The 23,015-nt window shown below is 46.5% G+C and overlaps 2 protein-coding genes across 2 annotated transcripts in view; both read right to left on the bottom strand.

The window, feature by feature from the left end:
- Positions 1 to 23,015, bottom strand: part of LOC143808876 (uncharacterized) — a 986,487-nt gene that overhangs the window by 331,356 nt on the left and 632,116 nt on the right.
- The window catches only part of LOC143808896 (uncharacterized), a 98,916-nt gene that overhangs the window by 20,108 nt on the left and 55,793 nt on the right, over positions 1 to 23,015 (bottom strand). For both annotated transcript variants that reach the window (XM_077292077.1, XM_077292076.1), the window contains 2 exons: positions 15,933 to 16,067; positions 13,717 to 13,783 (listed from right to left, as the gene is read on the bottom strand). In XM_077292077.1, coding sequence (XP_077148192.1) covers positions 13,717 to 13,783; positions 15,933 to 16,067 — 202 coding nt within the window. The remainder of the gene's footprint in view (positions 1 to 13,716; positions 13,784 to 15,932; positions 16,068 to 23,015) is intronic.

The raw sequence follows: 23,015 nt of genomic DNA, 5'->3' as shown, positions 1-23,015 counted from the left end.
AGTAGGACTATCAGCTGTGTATGCACCAGACTTCTGCACAACACAACTGATGGCCCCAACCCCATTTATAAGGCAAGAAATCCCACTTATTAAACCTGACAGGGCACACCTGTGAAGTGAAAACCATTCCCGGTGACTACCTCTTGAAGCTCATCAAGAGAATGCCAAGAGTGTGCAAAGCAGTCATCAAAGCAAAAGGTGGCTACTTTGAAGAGCCTAGAATATAAGACATAATTTTAGTTGTTTCACACTTTTTTGTTAAGTATATAATTCCACATGTGTTAATTCATAATTTTGATGCCTTCAGTGTGAATGTACAATTTTCATAGTCATGAAAATAGAGAAATCTTTAATTGAGAAGGTGTGTCCAAACTTTTGGTCTGTACTGTACGTCTTTTTCTGACTGAATTGTGAGGTTTGTTATTTACCGTGATGAGATTTTAATTTTCGTATCTCATTTGGATTTCCATAGTGAACATTTCCGTGTTGTATTACAAAGATTGAGGGGAAATTCTTTGCTTGCGAACATTGAGAAATGTATTTTTTCTGTTCAGGAGGTTTCATTTCTGGGATACATTTTATCGGCTGATGGGTTTAAAATGGATTCTGGGAAGATACAGGCTATAGTAGATTGGGTTCAACCTGGTGACCTGAAAGCGGTGCAACTTTTCTAGGATTCGCCAAGTATTATAGGAAATTTATTAAGGGGTTTTCTTAGATTGTTAAACCTCTTACTGACTTCACCAATCCGATGACAAGGTTTGGTCACCAGATGCTAATGGAGCGTTTGATAAATTGAAAAAGTGAAAAGGGCAGATGGTCCTTAGTTTTCTCTAGATTCAAGTTCTCTATCACATTCAGGCCAGAGTCAACGGATATGAAAGCTGAAGCATTGTCACACAGTCTTGATTCAGTTTCACCTCCAGAACCTCCATCCTGCCTAAGAGCATTTTGGTTTCTGTGGTATCTTTGGAGGTGGAAGCAGAGATCTATAAAAGTAAGTCGTTGGCCCGGTCCGCCACTCTAGGGGCCATTTTATTTGTACCTGTGTACTTAAAGATGTGACTGCAGACTTATGAATCCCCCCCCCCAGTGCAGTCACGTCGGGGATTCGCCGGTGTCTGAGGACCGGAGGGTATGCATGTGTTAGGCCGGGGACACACACAACGTATAAAAAAACGGTCCGTTTTTCACGGACGAGAATCGCACAAATGTTTCCAAAACAGTGATCCATGTGCAGTGCGAGGATGCGATTTCCTCGCATCAAATGATTCTTTTGACATCCGTATGGCATCCGTATGCCGAGATTTTCTCGCAGGCTTGCAAAACCGACATCTAATGGATTTATGTGCTCAAATGTTCGTTAAAACAGATATACAGTATATATATATATACAGTGGGGAAAAAAAGTATTTAGTCAGTCAGCAATAGTGCAAGTTCCACCACTTAAAAAGATGAGATTTTGGTCAGAAACAAAATTTCATCTCAATACTTTGTAATATATCCTTTGTTGGCAATGACAGAGGTCAAACGTTTTCTGTAAGTCTTCACAAGGTTGCCACACACTGTTGTTGGTATGTTGGCCCATTCCTCCATGCAGATCTCCTCTAGAGCAGTGATGTTTTTGGCTTTTCGCTTGGCAACACGGACTTTCAACTCCCTCCAAAGGTTTTCTATAGGGTTGAGATCTGGAGACAGGCTAGGCCACTCCAGGACCTTGAAATGCTTCTTACGAAGCCACTCCTTCATTGCCCTGGCGGTGTGCTTTGGATCATTGTCATGTTGAAAGACCCAGCCACGTTTCATCTTCAATGCCCTTGCTGATGGAAGGAGGTTTGCACTCAAAATCTCACGATACATGGCCCCATTCATTCTTTCATGTACCCGGATCAGTCGTCCTGGCCCCTTTGCAGAGAAACAGCCCCAAAGCATGATGTTTCCACCACCATGCTTTACAGTAGGTATGGTGTTTGATGGATGCAACTCAGTATTCTTTTTCCTCCAAACACGACAAGTTGTGTTTCTACCAAACAATTCCAGTTTGGTTTCATCAGACCATAGGACATTCTCCCAAAACTCCTCTGGATCATCCAAATGCTCTCTAGCAAACTTCAGACGGGCTCGGACATGTACTGGCTTAAGCAGTGGGACACGTCTGGCACTGCAGGATCTGAGTCCATGGTGGCGTAGTGTGTTACTTATGGTAGGCCTTGTTACATTGGTCCCAGCTCTCTGCAGTTCATTCACTAGGTCCCCCCGCGTGGTTCTGGGATTTTTGCTCACCGTTCTTGTGATCATTCTGACCCCACGGTGTGGGATTTTGCGTGGAGCCCCAGATCGAGGGAGATTATCAGTGGTCTTGAATGTCTTCCATTTTCTAATTATTGCTCCCACTGACCTGGAGCGTGGGAAAAAGTTCCCAGGCTGCAGTTCATGAGGACATCCACCAGGGGGCGCATCACCGCGACTGAAGGTAACTATAGGTCATTGACCTACATTTCCTTCATTCGCTGGGGCTTACAGACACGAGCACAGCTGCATTAGCAGGGCTCCTGCTTGTAAAATATTTTAACCCCTTCAGATGGATTACCTCGTGGGACGTGACAGGTTATCTGAAGGTATGTATACTGTGGGTTTATTATTTTGCCAAGCGAGGGTCTGCAAATGGATTGAGAGAGCAATAAAATACTAAAACAACCGGTGTGTTTATTTCATTAAAATACTTTTTAATCATGTGTGTGTGTGTTTTTTAACCCTTTCATACAATTGGATTAATAATGGATAGGTGACATAATTGACGCCTCTCCATTATTAATCTGGCTTAATGTCACCTTACAATAGCAAGGTGGCATTAACCCTTCATTACCCCATATCCCACCGCTACACGGGAGTGGGAAGAGAGTGGCCAAGTGCCAGAATAGGCGCATCTTCCAGATGTGCCTTTTCTGGGGTGGCTGGGGGCAGATGTTTGTAGCCGGGGGGGGGGGGGGCAATAACCATGGACCCTCTCCTGGCTATTAATATCTGCCGTCAGTCACTGGCTTTACCGCTCTGGCGGAGAAAATTGCACGGGAGCCTGTTGTGAATTTGCTTTTTGCTCCCTCTAGTGGTTACTAGTTTTTTGACTCTGGTGTTTCTGTCATTCCTTTTATCCGCACCTGGGTCGTTACTTAGGGGTGTTGCTATATAAGCTCCCTGGACCTTCAGTTCAATGCCTGGCAACGTAGTTATCAGAGCTAGTCTGCTGTGCTCTTGTCTACTGATCCTGGTTCCAGTTATATCAGCTAAGTCTGCCTTTTGCTTTTGCTATTTGTTTTGGTTTTGTATTTTTGTCCAGCTTGTTCCAAATCTATATCCTGACCTTTGCTGGAAGCTCTAGGGGGCTGGTGTTCTCCCCCCGGACCGTTAGACGGTTCGGGGGTTCTTGAATTTCCAGTGTGGATTTTGATAGGGTTTTTGTTGACCATATAAGTTACCTTTCTTTATTCTGCTATCAGTAAGCGGGCATCTCTGTGCTAAACCTGGTTCATTTCTGTGTTTGTCATTTCCTCTTACCTCACCGTCATTATTTGTGGGGGGCTTCTATCCAGCTTTGGGGTCCCCTTCTCTGGAGGCAAGAAAGGTCTTTGTTTTCCTCTACTAGGGGTAGCTAGATTCTCCGGCTGGCGCGTGTCATCTAGAATCAACGTAGGAATGATCCCCGGCTACTTCTAGTGTTGGCGTTAGGAGTAGATATATGGTCAACCCAGTTACCACTGCCCTATGAGCTGGATTTTTGTATTCTGCAGACTTCCACGTTCCTCTGAGACCCTCGCCATTGGGGTCATAACAGTTTGCCAGGCCAGTATTAAATGTTTAATGCATTGCAGAAGAGGGATTATAAGAAAGAAGATTCTGAGTTTTTTTTTTCTTCTTCCCCTTTACCTCAGAGTGGCTATGCTTGCTGCAGACATGAATGTCCAGACCTTGATTACAAGTGTGGACCAGCTGGCTACTCGTGTGCAGGGCATACAAGACTATGTTATCAGAAATCCTAGGTCAGAACCTAAAATACCGATTCCTGAACTGTTTTCCGGAGACAGGTTTAAGTTTAGGAATTTCGTGAATAATTGTAAATTGTTTTTGTCCCTGAGACCCTGTTCATCTGGAGATTCTGCTCAGCAAGTAAAAATTGTTATTTCGTTCTTACGGGGCGACCCTCAGGATTGGGCTTTTTCGCTGGCGCCAGGAGATCCGGCATTGGCTGATCTTGATGCGTTTTTTCTGGCGCTCGGTTTACTTTATGAGGAACCCAATCTTGAGATTCAGGCAGAAAAGGCCTTGCTGGCTATGTCTCAGGGGCAGGACGAGGCTGAAGTGTATTGCCAAAAATTTCGGAAATGGTCCGTGCTGACACATTGGAACGAGTGTGCACTGGCCGCTAATTTTAGAAATGGCCTTTCTGAAGCCATTAAGAATGTTATGGTGGGTTTTCCCATTCCCACAGGTCTGAATGATACTATGGCACTGGCTATTCAAATTGACCGGCGGTTGCGGGAGCGCAAAACCGCAAATTCCCTCATGGTGTTATCTGAACAGACACCTAATTCGGTGCAATGTGATAGAAAAACCGCAAATTCCCTCATGGTGTTGTCTGAACAGACACCTGATTTAATGCAATGTGATAGAATCCTGACTAGAAATGAGCGGAAAATTCATAGACGCCGGAATGGCTTGTGCTACTACTGTGGTGATTCTACACATGTTATCTCAGCATGCTCTAAACGTATAGCTAAGGTTGTTAGTCCTGTCACCGTTGGTAACTTGCAACCTAAATTTATTCTGTCTGTAACTTTGATTTGCTCACTGTCATCTTATCCTGTCATGGCGTTTGTAGATTCAGGTGCTGCCCTGAGTCTCATGGATCTCTCATTTGCTAAGCGCTGTGGTTTTACTCTTGAACCATTAGAAAATCCTATTCCTCTTAGGGGTATTGATGCTACACCATTGGCAGCAAATAAACCGCAGTATTGGACACAGGTTACCATGTGCATGACTCCTGAACACCGCGAGGTGATACGTTTCCTGGTTTTACATAAAATACATGATTTGGTTGTTTTAGGGCTGCCATGGTTACAGACCCATAATCCAGTCCTGGACTGGAAGGCTATGTCAGTCTCAAGTTGGGGCTGTCGTGGTATTCATGGGGATTCCCTGCCTGTGTCTATTGCTTCTTCTACGCCTTCGGAAGTTCCGGAGTATTTGTCTGATTATCAGGATGTCTTCAGTGAGTCTGAGTCCAGTGCATTGCCTCCTCATAGGGACTGTGACTGTGCTATAGATTTGATCCCAGGCAGTAAATTTCCTAAGGGAAGACTGTTTAATCTGTCGGTACCTGAACATACCGCTATGCGTTCATATATCAAGGAGTCTCTGGAGAAAGGACATATTCGTCCATCTTCTTCCCCTCTTGGTGCGGGATTCTTTTTTGTGGCAAAAAAGGACGGATCTTTGAGACCTTGTATTGATTATCGGCTTTTAAATAAGATCACTGTCAAATTTCAGTATCCTTTACCGCTGTTGTCTGACTTGTTTGCCCGGATTAAGGGTGCCAAGTGGTTCACCAAGATAGACCTTCGTGGTGCGTACAACCTTGTGCGCATTAAGCAAGGTGATGAATGGAAAACCGCATTCAATACGCCCGAAGGTCATTTTGAGTACTTGGTGATGCCTTTTGGGCTCTCCAATGCGCCTTCAGTTTTTCAGTCCTTTATGCATGACATTTTCCGGAAGTATCTGGATAAATTTTTGATTGTTTATCTGGATGATATTTTGGTTTTTTCTGATGATTGGGATTCGCATGTGGAGCAGGTCAGGTTGGTCTTTAAAATTTTGCGTGAAAATTCTTTGTTTGTCAAGGGCTCAAAGTGTCTCTTTGGTGTACAGAAGGTTCCCTTTTTGGGGTTCATTTTTTCCCCTTCTGCTGTGGAGATGGACCCAGTCAAGGTCCGAGCTATTCTTGATTGGACTCAGCCCTCGTCAGTTAAGAGTCTTCAGAAGTTCTTGGGCTTCGCTAACTTCTACCATCGTTTTATCGCTAATTTTTCTAGCATTGTGAAACCTTTGACGGATATGACCAAGAAGGGTTCCGATGTAGCTAACTGGGCTCCTGCTGCCGTGGAGGCTTTCCAGGAGTTGAAACGCCGGTTTACTTCGGCGCCTGTTTTGTGCCAGCCTGACGTCTCACTTCCCTTTCAGGTTGAGGTGGATGCTTCGGAGATTGGGGCAGGGGCCGTTTTGTCGCAGAGAGGCCCTGGTTGCTCTGTTATGAAACCTTGTGCCTTTTTCTCTAGGAAGTTTTCGCCTGCCGAGCGAAATTATGATGTGGGCAATCGGGAGTTGTTGGCCATGAAATGGGCATTTGAGGAGTGGCGTCATTGGCTCGAGGGTGCTAAGCATCGTGTGGTGGTCTTGACTGATCACAAAAATCTGATGTATCTCGAGTCTGCTAAACGCCTTAATCCGAGACAGGCCCGCTGGTCATTGTTTTTCTCCCGCTTTGATTTTGTTGTCTCGTATTTACCAGGTTCAAAGAATGTGAAGGCCGATGCTCTTTCTAGGAGCTTTGTGCCTGATGCTCCTGGAGTCGCGGATCCTGTTGGTATTCTTAAAGATGGAGTTATCTTGTCAGCTATTTCTCCGGATCTGCGACGTGTGTTGCAGAGATTTCAGGCTGATAGGCCTGAGTCTTGTCCACCTGACAGACTGTTTGTCCCGGATAAGTGGACCAGCAGAGTCATTTCCGAGGTTCATTCCTCGGTGTTGGCAGGTCACCCGGGAATTTTTGGCACCAGAGATCTGGTGGCCAGGTCCTTTTGGTGGCCTTCCTTGTCAAGGGATGTGCGGTCATTTGTGCAGTCCTGTGGGACTTGTGCTCGAGCTAAGCCTTGCTGTTCTCGTGCCAGCGGTTTGCTCTTGCCCTTGCCTGTCCCGAAGAGACCCTGGACACATATCTCCATGGATTTCATTTCTGATCTTCCGCTATCTCAGGGCATGTCCGTTATCTGGGTGATATGTGATCGCTTCTCCAAGATGGTCCATTTGGTTCCTTTGCCTAAGCTGCCTTCCTCTTCCGATCTGGTTCCTGTGTTTTTCCAGAACGTGGTTCGTTTGCACGGCATCCCTGAGAATATTGTGTCAGACAGAGGATCCCAGTTCGTTTCCAGGTTCTGGCGATCCTTTTGTAGTAGGATGGGCATTGATTTGTCGTTTTCGTCTGCTTTCCATCCTCAGACTAATGGCCAGACGGAGCGAACCAATCAGACTTTGGAGGCTTATTTGAGGTGTTTTGTCTCTGCTGATCAGGACGATTGGGTGACATTCTTGCCGTTGGCTGAGTTTGCCCTTAATAATCGGGCTAGTCCCGCCACCTTGGTTTCGCCTTTTTTCTGCAACTCTGGTTTCCATCCTCGCTTTTCTTCGGGTCATGTGGAGCCTTCTGACTGTCCTGGGGTGGATTCTGTGGTGGATAGGTTGCAACAGATCTGGAATCATGTGGTGGACAACTTGAAGTTGTCACAGGAGAAGGCTCAGCGCTTTGCCAACCGCCGCCGCGGTGTGGGTCCCCGACTACGCGTTGGGGATTTGGTATGGCTTTCTTCCCGCTTTGTTCCTATGAAGGTCTCCTCTCCCAAATTTAAACCTCGTTTTATTGGGCCTTACAAGATATTGGAAATCCTTAATCCTGTATCTTTTCGTCTGGATCTTCCTGTGTCGTTTGCTATTCACAATGTATTTCATAGGTCCTTGTTGCGGCGGTACATTGTGCCTGTAGTTCCTTCTGCTGAGCCTCCTGCTCCGGTGTTGGTTGAGGGCGAGTTGGAGTACGTGGTGGAGAAGATCTTGGATTCTCGCCTCTCCAGGCGGAGGCTTCAGTACCTGGTCAAGTGGAAGGGCTATGGTCAGGAGGATAATTCCTGGGTGGTCGCCTCTGATGTTCATGCGGCCGATTTAGTTCGTGCCTTTCATGCCGCTCATCCTGATCGCCCTGGTGGTCGTGGTGAGGGTTCGGTGACCCCTCACTAAGGGGGGGGTACTGTTGTGAATTTGCTTTTTGCTCCCTCTAGTGGTTACTAGTTTTTTGACTCTGGTGTTTCTGTCATTCCTTTTATCCGCACCTGGGTCGTTAGTTAGGGGTGTTGCTATATAAGCTCCCTGGACCTTCAGTTCAATGCCTGGCAACGTAGTTATCAGAGCTAGTCTGCTGTGCTCTTGTCTACTGATCCTGGTTCCAGTTATATCAGCTAAGTCTGCCTTTTGCTTTTGCTATTTGTTTTGGTTTTGTATTTTTGTCCAGCTTGTTCCAAATCTATATCCTGACCTTTGCTGGAAGCTCTAGGGGGCTGGTGTTCTCCCCCCGGACCGTTAGACGGTTCGGGGGTTCTTGAATTTCCAGTGTGGATTTTGATAGGGTTTTTGTTGACCATATAAGTTACCTTTCTTTATTCTGCTATCAGTAAGCGGGCCTCTCTGTGCTAAACCTGGTTCATTTCTGTGTTTGTCATTTCCTCTTACCTCACCGTCATTATTTGTGGGGGGCTTCTATCCAGCTTTGGGGTCCCCTTCTCTGGAGGCAAGAAAGGTCTTTGTTTTCCTCTACTAGGGGTAGCTAGATTCTCCGGCTGGCGCGTGTCATCTAGAATCAACGTAGGAATGATCCCCGGCTACTTCTAGTGTTGGCGTTAGGAGTAGATATATGGTCAACCCAGTTACCACTGCCCTATGAGCTGGATTTTTGTATTCTGCAGACTTCCACGTTCCTCTGAGACCCTCGCCATTGGGGTCATAACAGGAGCCCACGCCAATTTTTTCTGCGATTTAACCCTTAAATTTAATAGCTACAGTGCCGAAATTTTGCACATACACACTACTAACATTAGTAGTGTGGAATATGCAAAAAAAAAGGGGGATATGAGATGGTTTACTGTATGTAACCATGTCTCATATCATGTCGGGTTTAGGCAGGAGAAATTAAAAGCCGGCAATTGAATTACCGGCTTTTCTCTAACACCGGTGCGTATTTCTCGCAATGCACATGCATGGTCCGTGTGTAATCCGATTTTTTCTCGCACCCATAGACTTGCATTGGCGAGTCTCGGCCGAGATACGCTGACAATCGCAGCATGCTGCGATTTCACTCGGATCCTGAATACGGTGGAGAAAATATCGGATGATGGGAGCTGCACCATAGATTAACATTGGGCCGAGTGCTATGTGATTTTTTATCACATAGTACTCGTCCGTATTACGGTCTAGTGTGACCCCGGCCTTATACATACTCTCGTCCGGGACCCATCTAGTGGGTGTGGCGGACATGAGGACGAGGTCTCACTCCATACTAGTGTAGGTATAACTCATACATCCCCTCTGGTTCCCACTCAGAAACCAGCAAATCCCCGCAGAGCACAGTGTGCGCGCTGGAGGGATTCTTAAAGGGAACCTGTCAGCAGGATTGTGCACAGTAACCTACAGTGTCAGGTCGACGCTGAATGAAAGGATACCTTGGCTGATGTAATCCGTATTGTGGTTGTTGTGTAATCTTTATTTTCAGTTCTGTGTTAACGATATGCTCGTGCCCTAAGGCGGGGTTGGTGTATGTGGTGCTCTGATTGGGTATTCATAATGCAGACTGCTGACAGGTCACCGATCCCTCACTGCCCCGCCCCCTAGTTTGCATAATGAAGGCCCTGCATGCAGCATAATCGCATGGTTACTGTGCACTTAATCCTTTTTGCTTATTTAATTGAGCGAGAAAAAAAGTCAATTTGAAAAACATTTCCTCCACCAAGATGGCACTGCCCGCGCCTGTGCAATAGCAGCTATCGGATCTCTATACGCACCGATAGCAGCGACTGCACAGATGCGGTGGACAACATTTTCAAATTGACTTTTGTTTTTTTCCTCGCTCAATTAAATAAGGATTCCCTTTAAGACTGCAATCACACAGAGAAAGACTGTAGATTTAGCAATTTGGACCAGACAACCCCTTTAAGATTGCACCTGTTACAGGAGTTTCATGATTCCATCTTAAAGGGCCACTGTCACCCCCTCCAGCCGTTATAAACTAAAAGCCACTTGTGCAGCAGTAATGCTGCAGTCTAACAAGGTGGCTCTTTTAGTTTTTGCTTCTGTTATTCCCTCAATAAAGCGTTTTATAATTTTCCCTAAATACCTGTCTTTGTACCTGGAGGTGGTCCGCAGCCTCCTCTGTGAAGCGCCCAACGGCCGTCACTCTTCTCTTCTGGGGATGTGGTCGCCGCCCCCTGCGCGCTGTTCTTCTTAAATCCGGCGCCTGCGCTGTGCGTGCCTGCCTGTGACAGGCGCAGTCTTCATTGTCAGTCACAGCTCAGATGCCGGGTGCCTGACTGCGCCTGCGCGGGCAGTGCGGCCACCCTGATACTGAATCCCCGCCCCGCACTGTGTTATTCATTATGCACAGTGCGGGGGGGGGATTCCTGGGTAGATTCCTGCACAGACCGACGCTGGAAGGCGGGGAACCTGGGGGAGCGTCTGACAAGCGCAGTGCGCATGCCCAGGAATCCCAGCCCCGCACTATGCATAATGCATAACACAGTGCGAGGCAGGGATTCAGTATCAGGGTGGCCGCACTGCCTGCACAGGCGCAGTCAGGCACCCGGCATCTGAGCTATGACGGCCAATGATCACTGCGCCTGCCCCAGGCAGGCACGCACAGCGCAGGCGCCGGATTTAAGAACAGCGCGCAGGGGGCGGCGACCATCGCCCCAGAAGAGATGAGTGACGGCAGTTGGGCGCTTCACAGAGGAGGCTGCGGACCGCCTCCAGGTACAAAGACAGGTATTTGGGGAAAATTATAAAACGCTTTATTGAGGGAATAACAGAAGCAAAAACTAAAAGAGCCACCTTGTTAGACTGCAGCATTACTGCTGCACAAGTGGCTTTTAGTTTATAACGGCTGGAGGGGGTGACAGTGGCCCTTTAACTGGTCATCCTGGGGTCAATGAACGCAGAAAGCTATTTCCAGACTCTTTTGGTGGCTGTCTAGGAGTAATGATATTAAAGATTTTGTATCTTCCTATTAAGTCTTCATATACGCTAAAGTTTGTCATAACCGGCCGACCGTGGAATTGGTTCCATTGCCCATTCCAGAAAGACCATGGACTGCTCTGTCCATGGATTTCATCACAGATTAGCCTCTGTCGGAAGGGAAAACTGGTATTTGGGTGGTGGTGGACAGATTCAGTAAACAGGCTCATTTTGTTCCTTTGTCAGGATTACCTAATGCAGAGACGCTCTCCAGGTTGTTTAGTCGTCATATGGTGAGATTGCATGGAATTCCGAGTGCAGTTTGCCTCAAAGTGCTGAAGAACTTTTGTAAAAAAACTGTGGACTGACTTGTCTTTTTCCTCTGCCTACCACCTTAAAACCAAAGTCCAGACAGAGAGGACAAATCAATCTTTGGAGCAAATTTTGAAGTGTTTTGTTGTGGCTCAACAGGAGGACTGGTCCTCATTCAGGGTTCGCCGGTAACAGTTGGTCAATCAATCAACTGGCACTTTGGCATTTTTCTAGAATTATGATTTTCATTCCCATTTCGATGAGATTTCCAGGATAAGTTCTGAGTGTCCAGGGGTGGAATTTACCACTTGGGGATGTTTGGAAGGAGGTTGAAAAGAATAGTTAGGTTGCTCAAGTTCGCCAAAAATGGAAGGTCTAATAGAAGACATATAATTGATCCTGTTTTTTTCAAAAGTGGGTGATATGGTTTAACTATCACCCAGAAGCATTAAACTTAAAGGGACAGTCAGCGAAATCAGGTCAGAAGTTCATCGGTACTTAAGAGGTTCTGGAAGTGGTGAATATGGTGACTTTTAGACTGAAGCTTCCTCCATCTCTCCACACCTCTAATATCTTCCATAGATTCCTGTTGAAGGAGTTTGTCCCCTTGGTGGTGTTGCCCTCGTCCCTGTCTACTCTGGTTGCTGTCGATGACAGTCTATAGCAGTGTTCCCCAACTCCGGTCCTCAAGAGCCACCATCAGGTCATGTTTTGAGGATTTCCTTAGTATTGCACAGGTCATTGAATGATTGCCTGTGCAATACTAATCAAATCCTGAAAACATGACCTGTTGGTGGCTCTTGAGGACAGGACTTGGGGAACACTGGTCTAGAGTATGAGGAGCACAGAGTTGTGGATTCCCGGTGGGTCCTAAATTCCCTCCAGTACCTCAACCATTGGAAGAGATACGGACCGGAGGAGAGATCGGCTGGTCAGGGCCTTTCATTCTAGGTTTCATGGGAAACCCGAGGGTCCAGTGCACCCCTAGAAGAGGGGGGGTACTGTTATGGTTTCATCTTTACTGTAGCTTAGGGACGATGTGAGTGACAGCTCAGCTGGCCTATGGAATCTGGAGTGTGATGGATTGTCAGTGTTGCGAGTGACAGTCCAGTCATTGAATCTGATGCTGGGATGTCAGCATTTTGATTCACAGCCCTGCTGCTCAATCTGACCTAGCCTAGGGGTGATTGCCCAGGTGCCTCGCCTCCTTGGTGATTTGCTAGCTGTTTAGGTGGCTTGCTGAAAGTAGTCCAGGGTGAGATGTAGCTCAGCTTAGTCTAAAGTGTGCATAGCTCTGTGTCAGATTTTCCGGTCTTGCTACACCTAAGATTTGTTGTGAATAGGGATGAGCGGACCCGAACTTTATTTCAAAGTTCAGATCGGGTACCTGAACTTAAACCAAAACCTGAACCCCATGGAAATAATGGGGAGCCAAACTTTTGCTCCCAAATTTCTCTCTCTCTGACTTCCACCAGGACTCCGAACATTGGAACGGACTTCCGTGAAAAATCTGTGTTCGGAGATTAGTACCAGACACTAACAGTCCGGTACGAACCACAAACTATTAAGTTCAGGTTCGCTCATCTCTAGTCATGTGGATTCTCCATTTGTCTGGCTTAGCCCTTCTGCTCTTGCCGCTCTCTGACTTCAGGTACTTGTCCCAGACTTGGCCTCTGACCATCCTTTTATCTTACACATTTTTCTTGACTTACCCTCCTGGCATTTGACCCCACACTGTTACCTGACCAAGCCTTTGTCTTGCCCCTCTGTACAACGAGCCATCCTGGTATCTGACCTCAGATCACCTGACTACCCTGTGTCATGACTAGTCCGTGAGTAGTGACTCAGCATCACAGTGACAAGACACCTATACTTCATACAAGGGTCTTCTCTTATAGAGAGTCAGACATTTCAGTAACCTCCATGACAGCATTGCCAGAAGGATTCACCGCTATAGGGTCAGGAAACCGCATGGAAGCGTTTGTCTCTTTCTCATGTCTTCTCCAGTAACTTAAAATCAGAATGAAAATAAAACTGAAACCACAGAAGGACATAATGTAGAGAGGATACAATCACAAGTGGGAAATAATCTTGTGAGGTAAAGAGAAAAACAAAAAACTATGGAAGAATCAGTCAGGAAGGAAGGGAGAGGACTTGTCTGTGGCCACCGCCGACACCGCTCCCTTCTTATGGGTCGTATTCCTGATCCCTCCAGGCCTCCTGTGGTCACTTACATCAAAGCTGAAAACAAGGACTCACAATCGCTTCTACATCAGGACAAGAAAGATTAATATCCCGGAAGTGACCAGAGGGCTAATGTGTGCGAGATTCTCCTCCAGTTATATTCTGGCCTCTCCTTACCAGGGAACATAGGAAGCCGCTGATCCTCCATCACCACGTCCTGATGTCCTCCATAGTCCTCCGACACCTGTAGGAAGAAATGGCAGATGGTACACGAGGCCAACATCACCCAGAATCCTCCAGTGTATACTGCATAATTTCCCAGCAGTCTCCTCTCATCACCCAGAATCCTCCAGTGTATACTGTATAATCTCCCAGCAGTCTCCTCTCATCACCCAGAATCCTCCAGTGTATACTGTATAATCTCCCAGCAGTCTCCTCCCATCACCCAGAATCCTCCAGTGTACACTGTATAATCTCCCAGCAGTCTCCTCTCATCACCCAGAATCCTCCAGTGTATACTGTATAATCTCCCAGCAGTCTCCTCTCATCACCCAGAATCCTCCAGTGTATACTGCATAATTTCCCAGCAGTCTCCTCTCATCACCCAGAATCCTCCAGTGTATACTGTATAATCTCCCAGCAGTCTCCTCATCACCCAGAATCCTCCAGTGTACACGGTATAATCTCCCAGCAGTCTCCTCTCATCACCCAGAATCCTCCAGTGTATACTGTATAATCTCCCAGCAGTCTCCTCTCATCACCCAGAATCCTCCAGTGTATACTGTATAATCTCCCAGCAGTCTCCTCTCATCACCCAGAATCCTCCAGTGTACACTGTATAATCTCCCAGCAGTCTCCTCTCAGCACCCAGAATCCTCCAGTGTATACTGTATAATCTCCCAGCAGTCTCCTCTCATCACCCAGAATCCTCCAGTGTATACTGTATAATCTCCCAGCAGTCTCCTCCATCACCCAGAATCCTCCAGTGTATACTGTATAATCTCCCAGCAGTCTCCTCTCATCACCCAGAATCCTCCAGTGTATACTGTATAATCTCCCAGCAGTCTCCTCTCATCACCCAGAATCCTCCAGTGTATACTGTATAATCTCCCAGCAGTCTCCTCCCCTCTCATCACCCACAATCCTCCAGTGTATTACTGTATAATCTCCCAGCAGTCTCCTCTCATCACCCAGAATCCTCCAGTGTATTACTGTATAATCTCCCAGCAGTCTCCTCCCATCACCCACAATCCTCCAGTGTATACTGTATAATCTCCCAGCAGTCTCCTCATCACCCAGAATCCTCCAGTGTACACTGTATAATCTCCCAGCAGTCTCCTCCCATCACCCACAATCCAGTGTATTACTGTATAATCTCCCAGCAGTCTCCTCATCACCCAGAATCCTCCAGTGTATACTGTATAATCTCCCAGCAGTCTCCTCCCATCACCCACAATCCTCCAGTGTATTACTGTATAATCTCCCAGCAGTCTCCTCATCACCCAGAATCCTCCAGTGTATACTGTATAATCTCCCAGCAGTCTCCTCCCATCACCCACAATCCTCCAGTGTATACTGTATAATCTCCCAGCAGTCTCCTCCCATCACCCACAATCCTCCAGTGTACACTGTATAATCTCCCAGCAGTCACCTCCCATCACCCAGAATCCTCCAGTGTATACTGTATAATCTCCCAGCAGTCTCCTCTCATCACCCAGAATCCTCCAGTGTATACTGTATAATCTCCCAGCAGTCTCCTCCCATCACCCACAATCCTCCAGTGTATACTGTATAATCTCCCAGCAGTCTCCTCCCATCACCCACAATCCTCCAGTGTACACTGTATAATCTCCCAGCAGTCTCCTCCCATCACCCAGAATCCTCCAGTGTATACTGTATAATCTCCCAGCAGTCTCCTCTCATCACCCAGAATCCTCCAGTGTATACTGTATAATCTCCCAGCAGTCTCCTCTCATCACCCAGAATCCTCCAGTGTATACTGTATAATCTCCCAGCAGTCACCTCTCATCACCCAGAATCCTCCAGTGTACACTGTATAATCTCCCAGCAGTCTCCTCCCATCACCCAGAATCCTCCAGTGTATACTGTATAATCTCCCAGCAGTCTCCTCCCATCACCCACAATCCTCCAGTGTACACTGTATAATCTCCCAGCAGTCACCTCTCATCACCCAGAATCCTCCAGTGTATACTGTATAATCTCCCAGCAGTCTCCTCTCATCACCCAGAATCCTCCAGTGTATACTGTATAATCTCCCAGCAGTCACCTCTCATCACCCAGAATCCTCCAGTGTATACTGTATAATCTCCCAGCAGTCTCCTCCCATCACCCACAATCCTCCAGTGTACACTGTATAATCTCCCAGCAGTCACCTCTCCGGTCAGCAGCTCAGTGATCTTGGTGGTCAGCTCTAGGATCTTCTCCTTTCTCTCATGTATCGTGGAGATCCGGGGCTTCTCGGTGATGGGGTTTGGGCCCTGTGAGGTCTTCCTCACTACAGCGTAATCCTGTGTGAGGAGATGCTGATGAATATCTCTATATATACACACAATATACTCCACTTTATAAGTTTTGCACATTATGACTTTGTCCTCGCCGAGAACTCATCTCTTTCATTATAGTCTCATTCTTCCATCTTTTCTGCATTGATAACTGGATGTGTAAATATTTCAGGACTAGATACAGTATACATCTGCCATCACATTCCAGTCCATGAACGTCCCCCAGTCCCAGACGTACGTCCAATCTATAACTTTGTGTATGCGTCATTGTCATCTCCTCGACTTTCTGGGTCTACCCACGCTGAGCTACCTGCTGGAGAATAAAGCGTCTGCAATCATTCCATCCCCTATAGGAACAGCCTCCCATCCGGTAAAGACCAAACATTGCACAAATAAACAGGACAGAGTGAGAGGAGAACCAGTAAAGAATCATCAGAGAAAGACAGTAAACCATTTCTTTACAGGTTGTGAATGAACATACTCCATTTTTTATTCCTCCGTGTATCCATTTAGTCTCTCTTTTCATGACCTGTTCCTGCCCTAACTTACTATAGGATGATGACAACTGAAGCTAGATGGGGAGATACATATTTCAATGACAAGTTTCTTTGCTTGTAACAGTATAGAAAGACTTAAATAAGGCCAAGACGGCAATACTGCCTATATCCATAGTTGTGCTAGAGGCAGAGACTATTGTAAGACAATCGTACAGCGATATCCTCAACAGTGACAATGAGAAACAAAGATGTATTTCCTGCAAATGTGATTTATTTTGATCTGGCACAAATTAAACCAACATTGTCCAATGTTTCCACCAGCTTGTGGTCAAGAAGCTGGTCAAAACATTGGACAATATCTGTAGTTTCATTTGTGCCAGATCAAAATAAATCACATTTGCAGGAATCAATCTTTGTTTCTCATTGTCAGTGCTGAATAGAAAAAAACCTGCCTGTGCAACAATTAGGGAATCATTCTTTGTATGTTATCCTGATATTGTGCTGTCTGATTTGCAGAGCAGACCGTGATCACACTTTACTATTTGGAGGTCAAAAGGCAATAGAAGAGAGTTGGTTTCTCTCTTAGAAATTTGGCGCCCAAACAGGGACCAGACACGCATAGTAACAAGGTTTAGTGAGGAGCGAGTATGCTCATTACTCGAGATTTCTGAGCATGCCCGGGTGATCCCCGAGTACTTTGGGCGTGCTTGGAAAATTAGTTTGTGTAGCCGCAGCTGCATGATTTGAATACATGTGGGGATTGCCTGTTTGTTAGGGAATCCCTACATGTGTTAAGGCTGTTTACCAGCCGCAAATCATGCCACTGCGGCAACACAAACTAAATCCCCAGATCTACGTCCTTCTAAAGAACCTAATAACTAAAATACAATATTGTTACGCTCCAGGAAGACATCCAGGCCTTTCTTAAACCCCTCGACTGAGTTCGCAATCACCACGTCCTCTTCTCAGGCAAGGAATTCCAGATTCTCACTGCCCTAACAGTAAAGAACCTTCTTCTATGTTGGTGGAAAAACCTTCTGTCCTCCAGATGCAGAGAATGCCCCCTTGTGAGTCACATTCCCTGGTATAAACAGATCCTCAGAGAGATATTTGTATTGTTCTCCTATATACTTATACATGGTTATTAGATCGCCCCTCAGTCGTCTTTTTTCTAGACTAATTCTAATTTTGCTAATCTCTCTGGTTATTGTAGTTCCCCCATCCCCTTTATTAATGTTGTTGCCCTCCTTTGTACTCGCTCTAGTTCCATTATATCCTTCCTGAGCACCGGTGCCCAAAACTGTACACAGTACTCCATGTGCGGTCTAACCAGGGATTTGTACAGAGGCAGTATAATGCGCTCATCATGTGTATCCAGACCTCTTTTAATGCATCCCATGATTCTGTTTGCCTTGGCAGCCACTGCCTGGCACTGGCTGCTCCAGGTAAGTTTATCATTAACTAGGATCCCCAAGTCCTTCTCCCTGTCAGATTTACCCAGTGGTTTCCCGTTCAGTGTGTAATGGTGATATTGATTCCTTCTTCCCATGTGTATAACCTTACATTTATCATTGTTAAACCTCATCTGCCACCTTTCAGCCCAAGTTTCCAACTTATCCAGATCCATCTGTAGCAGAATACTATCTTCTCTTGTATTAACTGCTTTACGTAGTTTTGTATCATCTGCAAATATCGATATTTTACTGTGTAAACCTTCTACCAGATCGTTAATAAATATGTAGAAGAGAACAGGTCCTAACGCTTACCCCTGCGGTACCCCACTGGTCACAGCGACCCAGTTAGAGAATATTCCAGCAGTGATAAGCGTGCTCGATACTTGACTGAGCACTGCTCGGGTACACATCGAGTATCACAGGTGCTCGATTCCCCACCCTGCATGTTTTGCGGGGATTGCCTGTCATACACAGTAATGCCATAGCCAACATTATCATTATTAGTAGTACCCACAATACTCGATGCATACCCGAGTATCGAGCAGTGGTGAGCACGCTCGCTCATCAATAGTAACCAGACTTTTAGTAAGTGACGCGGCACCAACACGTTTGTTGGGAGCAGATGTCCTTCGTGCCCTACAAGCGAACAATCAATGCAACAAAGACAGCTTGTATCAATAACCTCCAGTCTTACAACAGAGCATCCAAGGCTCACGGTCCCAGGGCTCTCACATGTTTTATTGGGTACAGAATACATGTGGGCTTTATTTAACATGTACTGTAGACAGTTAGCTTTATTCAGTGCTTAGAAAACACTCGCATTTCTTCACTTTCTCATTGCTTTCTATGGGTGATAAAAAGGCTGCAGATTTAAAGATCGCTGCAGTTCTGAAATTCAGAAAAAAAAGACAATACACAAACATTTACTGATTGCTTTTGCTTTGATGTTACTGAAGAAAAAGCTGGTTTTACATTTTCATAAATAAGCAAAAACGCCACATGTGAACATAGCACAACTCTCTGGAGTTTCTGTATCTTCACCAGTCTATATCTGAGGCTAAAAAAATATATAAATAAATTAAAATCAATCATCTACCAGATGACTGTCCAGCTCAGATCCCCAAAACACTATGGGAAACCGCAAAGACCAATGTTGGTACCACAAAATCCAGACTCATGACGTGACCCTTACTAATTGCCTGCTCACTACATTTACCTCCATAAACATCTATATATCAGCATGAGAGACAAAAGGAGTTTAATTAAAATAGTACAAAAAAGTCGGTATTAAATGACAATACAACAATTACCATGTCACAAGACATATAAAAGCATACAAACAATGTGAACAGATGTGTAGAATAGGCACCAAAAAATAGAGCATACTGCAAAGCTATAACATAATATCTCAACCATATGTGTGATATGTGGTGAGGAGCCCCTCTCTCCCAACGAAACAAAAACCTCCCTGAAGCTGTATCGTAACTCCCATAAGATCAACTAAGCATTGCCCACTATAGACATTCATATGCTTGTGCACCATTAACTATCACGTTGTGTCCTAGTGAGCACAGCAAAAGGAGGGACGGGCGAGGAAAAGAAAGTAAAAAACAAGTGACACCTCCCCTTGATAAAGCAGGGCTGAGAAGCGGCGAAACGCAGTGCTGCATGTGGTGAGGATTGTTTATGATTGTTTTTTACTTTCTTTTCCTCGCCCGTCCCTCCTTTTGCTGTGCTCACTAGGACACAACGTGATAGTTAATGGTGCACAAGCATATGAATTTGTCTATAGTGGGCGATGCTTAGTTGATCTTATGGGAGTTACGATACAGCTTCAGGGAGGTTTTTGTTTCGTTGGGAGAGAGGGGCTCCTCACCACATATCACACATATGGTTGAGATATTATGTTATAGCTTTGCAGCATGCTCTATTTTTTGGTGCCTATTCTACACATCTGTTCACATTGTTTGTATGTTTTTATAGGTCTTGTGACATGGTAATTGTTGTATTGTCATTTAATAAAGACTTTTTTGTACTATTTTAATTAAACTCCTTTTGTCTCTTATGCCGATATAAAGACCAATGTTGGTAGACTACCAGTCCCACCAGTGGACATAACGCTAAAGCCAGGTGTCCCGCTTACTCATGTTACACGTTACCTTCTCAGCCCCGCACAGGAGGCATCGGAGTGTCAAGAGTTACTCAAGTATGGACAATCATTCCCACTACCTCCACTTGAAATACGCCCCTGTAAAGAAAAAGGACAACCCGCAAACTACAGTATGGTCCATGATCTCTGGGCCGTGTACAAGGTGACTGACCTGATAACCCCTAGAACGCCAAACCCTCATCTCTTACTGGCCCAAATTCTGCACAATTCGACACATATTACAATGACCAACTGGGCAAAAGATGCCCCTCCAACCAAACTGCCAGAATATGCTTGCTTTCCAAATAGGGAAGAAAGTAGCAGCACCACCACACAAATCTTCCGATAAAAAAACCTTTGTCCTTTATTTCAACAACGTGCTTTGTCCACTAGCCTAACCAGCTGTTCTGCAACTTTCCTGCCCTCTGTAACCATGTCCACAGCACGTTGTTGAAATAAAGGACAAAGGTTTTTTATCGGAAGATTTGTGTGGTGGTGCTGCTACTTTCTTCCCTATTTGGATTTCCACATATGTTTCTTCAAGCAAGCACGCCATATTCCGTGGATTACCGACTGGTGGGGTTGTTGACTCAGCTAAACCCGCTCAAGCAGTGAGTACTCACCTGTTTCTTACTGCCATTCAGCTTTTTTCTGGATTTTTATGGACTGCATATATTTGCTTTCACCTCTAGCTATAAACAGTATACATAGATGGGGCTTCCTCAAGGTGCTCAAAATTGAGCAACAATGTGTACTGCTGCAATGCCCTCTGTTTTGTAAAAATGGACGGTAAAAATAGACCATTCCCTTTCCAAAGTTAGTGATGCTCCAGTATGTGGATGATTTACCACCTGGCTTTACTGATTAAATCTCATCTATTCCCCTTTGGTGTTCCCTAGCAGAAAATGGCCACTGTATGACTCAAGGTAGTCAACACCTCACAGAAGAAAGGAGAGATGCAATACAGCTGCTAAAACGGTCCCAAAACGAGAGAGGGGGAGAGGGGGAGAGAGAGGGGGAGAGGGAGAGAGGGGGAGAGGGGGAGAGGGGGAGAGGGAGAGAGGGAGAGGGAGAGGGAGAGAGAGGGGGAGAGAGAGGGGGAGAGAGGGGGAGAGGGAGAGGGAGAGGGAGAGGGAGAGGGAGAGAGAGAGAGAGAGAGAGAGAGAGAGAGACTGATTTCAATGGGAAATACTTGGAAAACCGGATCCGCACGCCGGATTGATTCTTTCACATCTCCGTTTCACGCGTTTTTGGCCGATTCCTTCACTGTGCGCTTTTTTTTGCCGGACAAAAAACGTTCCTCTGGCTGTTTTCTCCGTCCGCCGGAAACGACTATTTGGACAGATCCGGAAAAAAACGGATGAAACGTCTGCCCATCAGGCGCAATCCGGCGCTAATGCAAGTCTTTGAGAAAAAAAACGGATCTGGCGTAAAAACAACTGATCCGTTTTTTTCAAAACTTGCCGGATTGTGCCTGAAACAAAAAAACCTGATGTGTGAAAGTAGCCTTAATTACTTCTACCCCAGATGGGAGATGATGTCACAGGCAGGGCAAGTCTGACTTGGAGCACAATAGAAGGCAGTGGACACACGAGGTAGAACTGAAGGAATTCACTGAGGTGTGTAGACTGGCAAAGGGGAAGATGGCCAATGTGTATACAAACAGTAGGTCTTTTGTAATGTCAAACGGGAAACCCAGAAAACCATGGAGAGCATGGGAGCCCTGATGGAGAGCATGGGAGCCCTAATGGAGAGCATGGGAGCCCTGATGGAGAGCATGGGAGCCCTGATGGAGAGCATGGGAGCCCTGATGGAGAGCATGGGAGCCCTGATGGAGAGCATGGGAGCCCTGATGGAGAGCATGGGAGCCCTGATGGAGAGCATGGGAGCCCTGATGGAGAGCATGGGAGCCCTGATGGAGAGCATGGGAGCCCTGGTGGAGAGCATGGGAGCCCTGGTGGAGAGCATGGGAGCCCTGGTGGAGAGCATGGGAGCCCTGATGGAGAGCATGGGAGCCCTGGTGGAGAGCATGGGAGCCCTGGTGGAGAGCATGGGAGCCCTGGTGGAGAGCATGGGAGCCCTGATGGAGAGCATGGGAGCCCTGGTGGAGAGAATGAGAGCCCTGATGGAGAGCATGGGAGCCCTGATGGAGAGCATGGGAGCCCTGATGGAGAGCATGGGAGCCCTGATGGAGAGCATGGGAGCCCTGATGGAGAGCATGGGAGCCTTGATGGAGAGCATGGGAGCCCTGATGGAGAGCATGGGAGCCCTGATGGAGAGCATGGGAGCCCTGATGGAGAGAATGAGAGCCTTGATGGAGAGCATGGGAGCCCTGATGGAGAGCATGGGAGCCCTGATGGAGAGCATGGGAGCCTTGATGGAGAGCATGGGAGCCCTGATGGAGAGCATGGGAGCCCTGATGGAGAGCATGGGAGCCCTGATGGAGAGCATGGGAGCCCTGATGGAGAGCATGGGAGCCTTGATGGAGAGCATGGGAGCCCTGATGGAGAGCATGGGAGCCCTGATGGAGAGCATGGGAGCCCTGATGGAGAGAATGAGAGCCCTGATGGAGAGCATGGGAGCCCTGATGGAGAGCATGGGAGCCCTGATGGAGAGCATGGGAGCCCTGATGGAGAGCATGGGAGCCCTGATGGAGACTCTCCTGTTGCTGACAAAGCTTGGCATAGAGAAAATAAATGTTTGCACCAGAGCCGACATTGATGAAGCCCTAGGAAATGCTTGAGCAAACGCCAAGAAAGCAGCAAAGGGGAAGAGAGTCTGGTAACAATCTAGACCATGTCTTCAGCAGCAACGGTCACTCCTTACAGGAAAAAAAGTAGAAGAAAACACAGAA

This window comes from Ranitomeya variabilis, chromosome 2, assembly GCF_051348905.1.
Source record: "Ranitomeya variabilis isolate aRanVar5 chromosome 2, aRanVar5.hap1, whole genome shotgun sequence".
In the NCBI taxonomy this organism is placed as follows: domain Eukaryota; kingdom Metazoa; phylum Chordata; class Amphibia; order Anura; family Dendrobatidae; genus Ranitomeya; species Ranitomeya variabilis.
The sequence above is the reverse complement of the archived record's forward strand: the minus strand, read 5'-3'. Positions and strand labels throughout refer to the sequence as shown.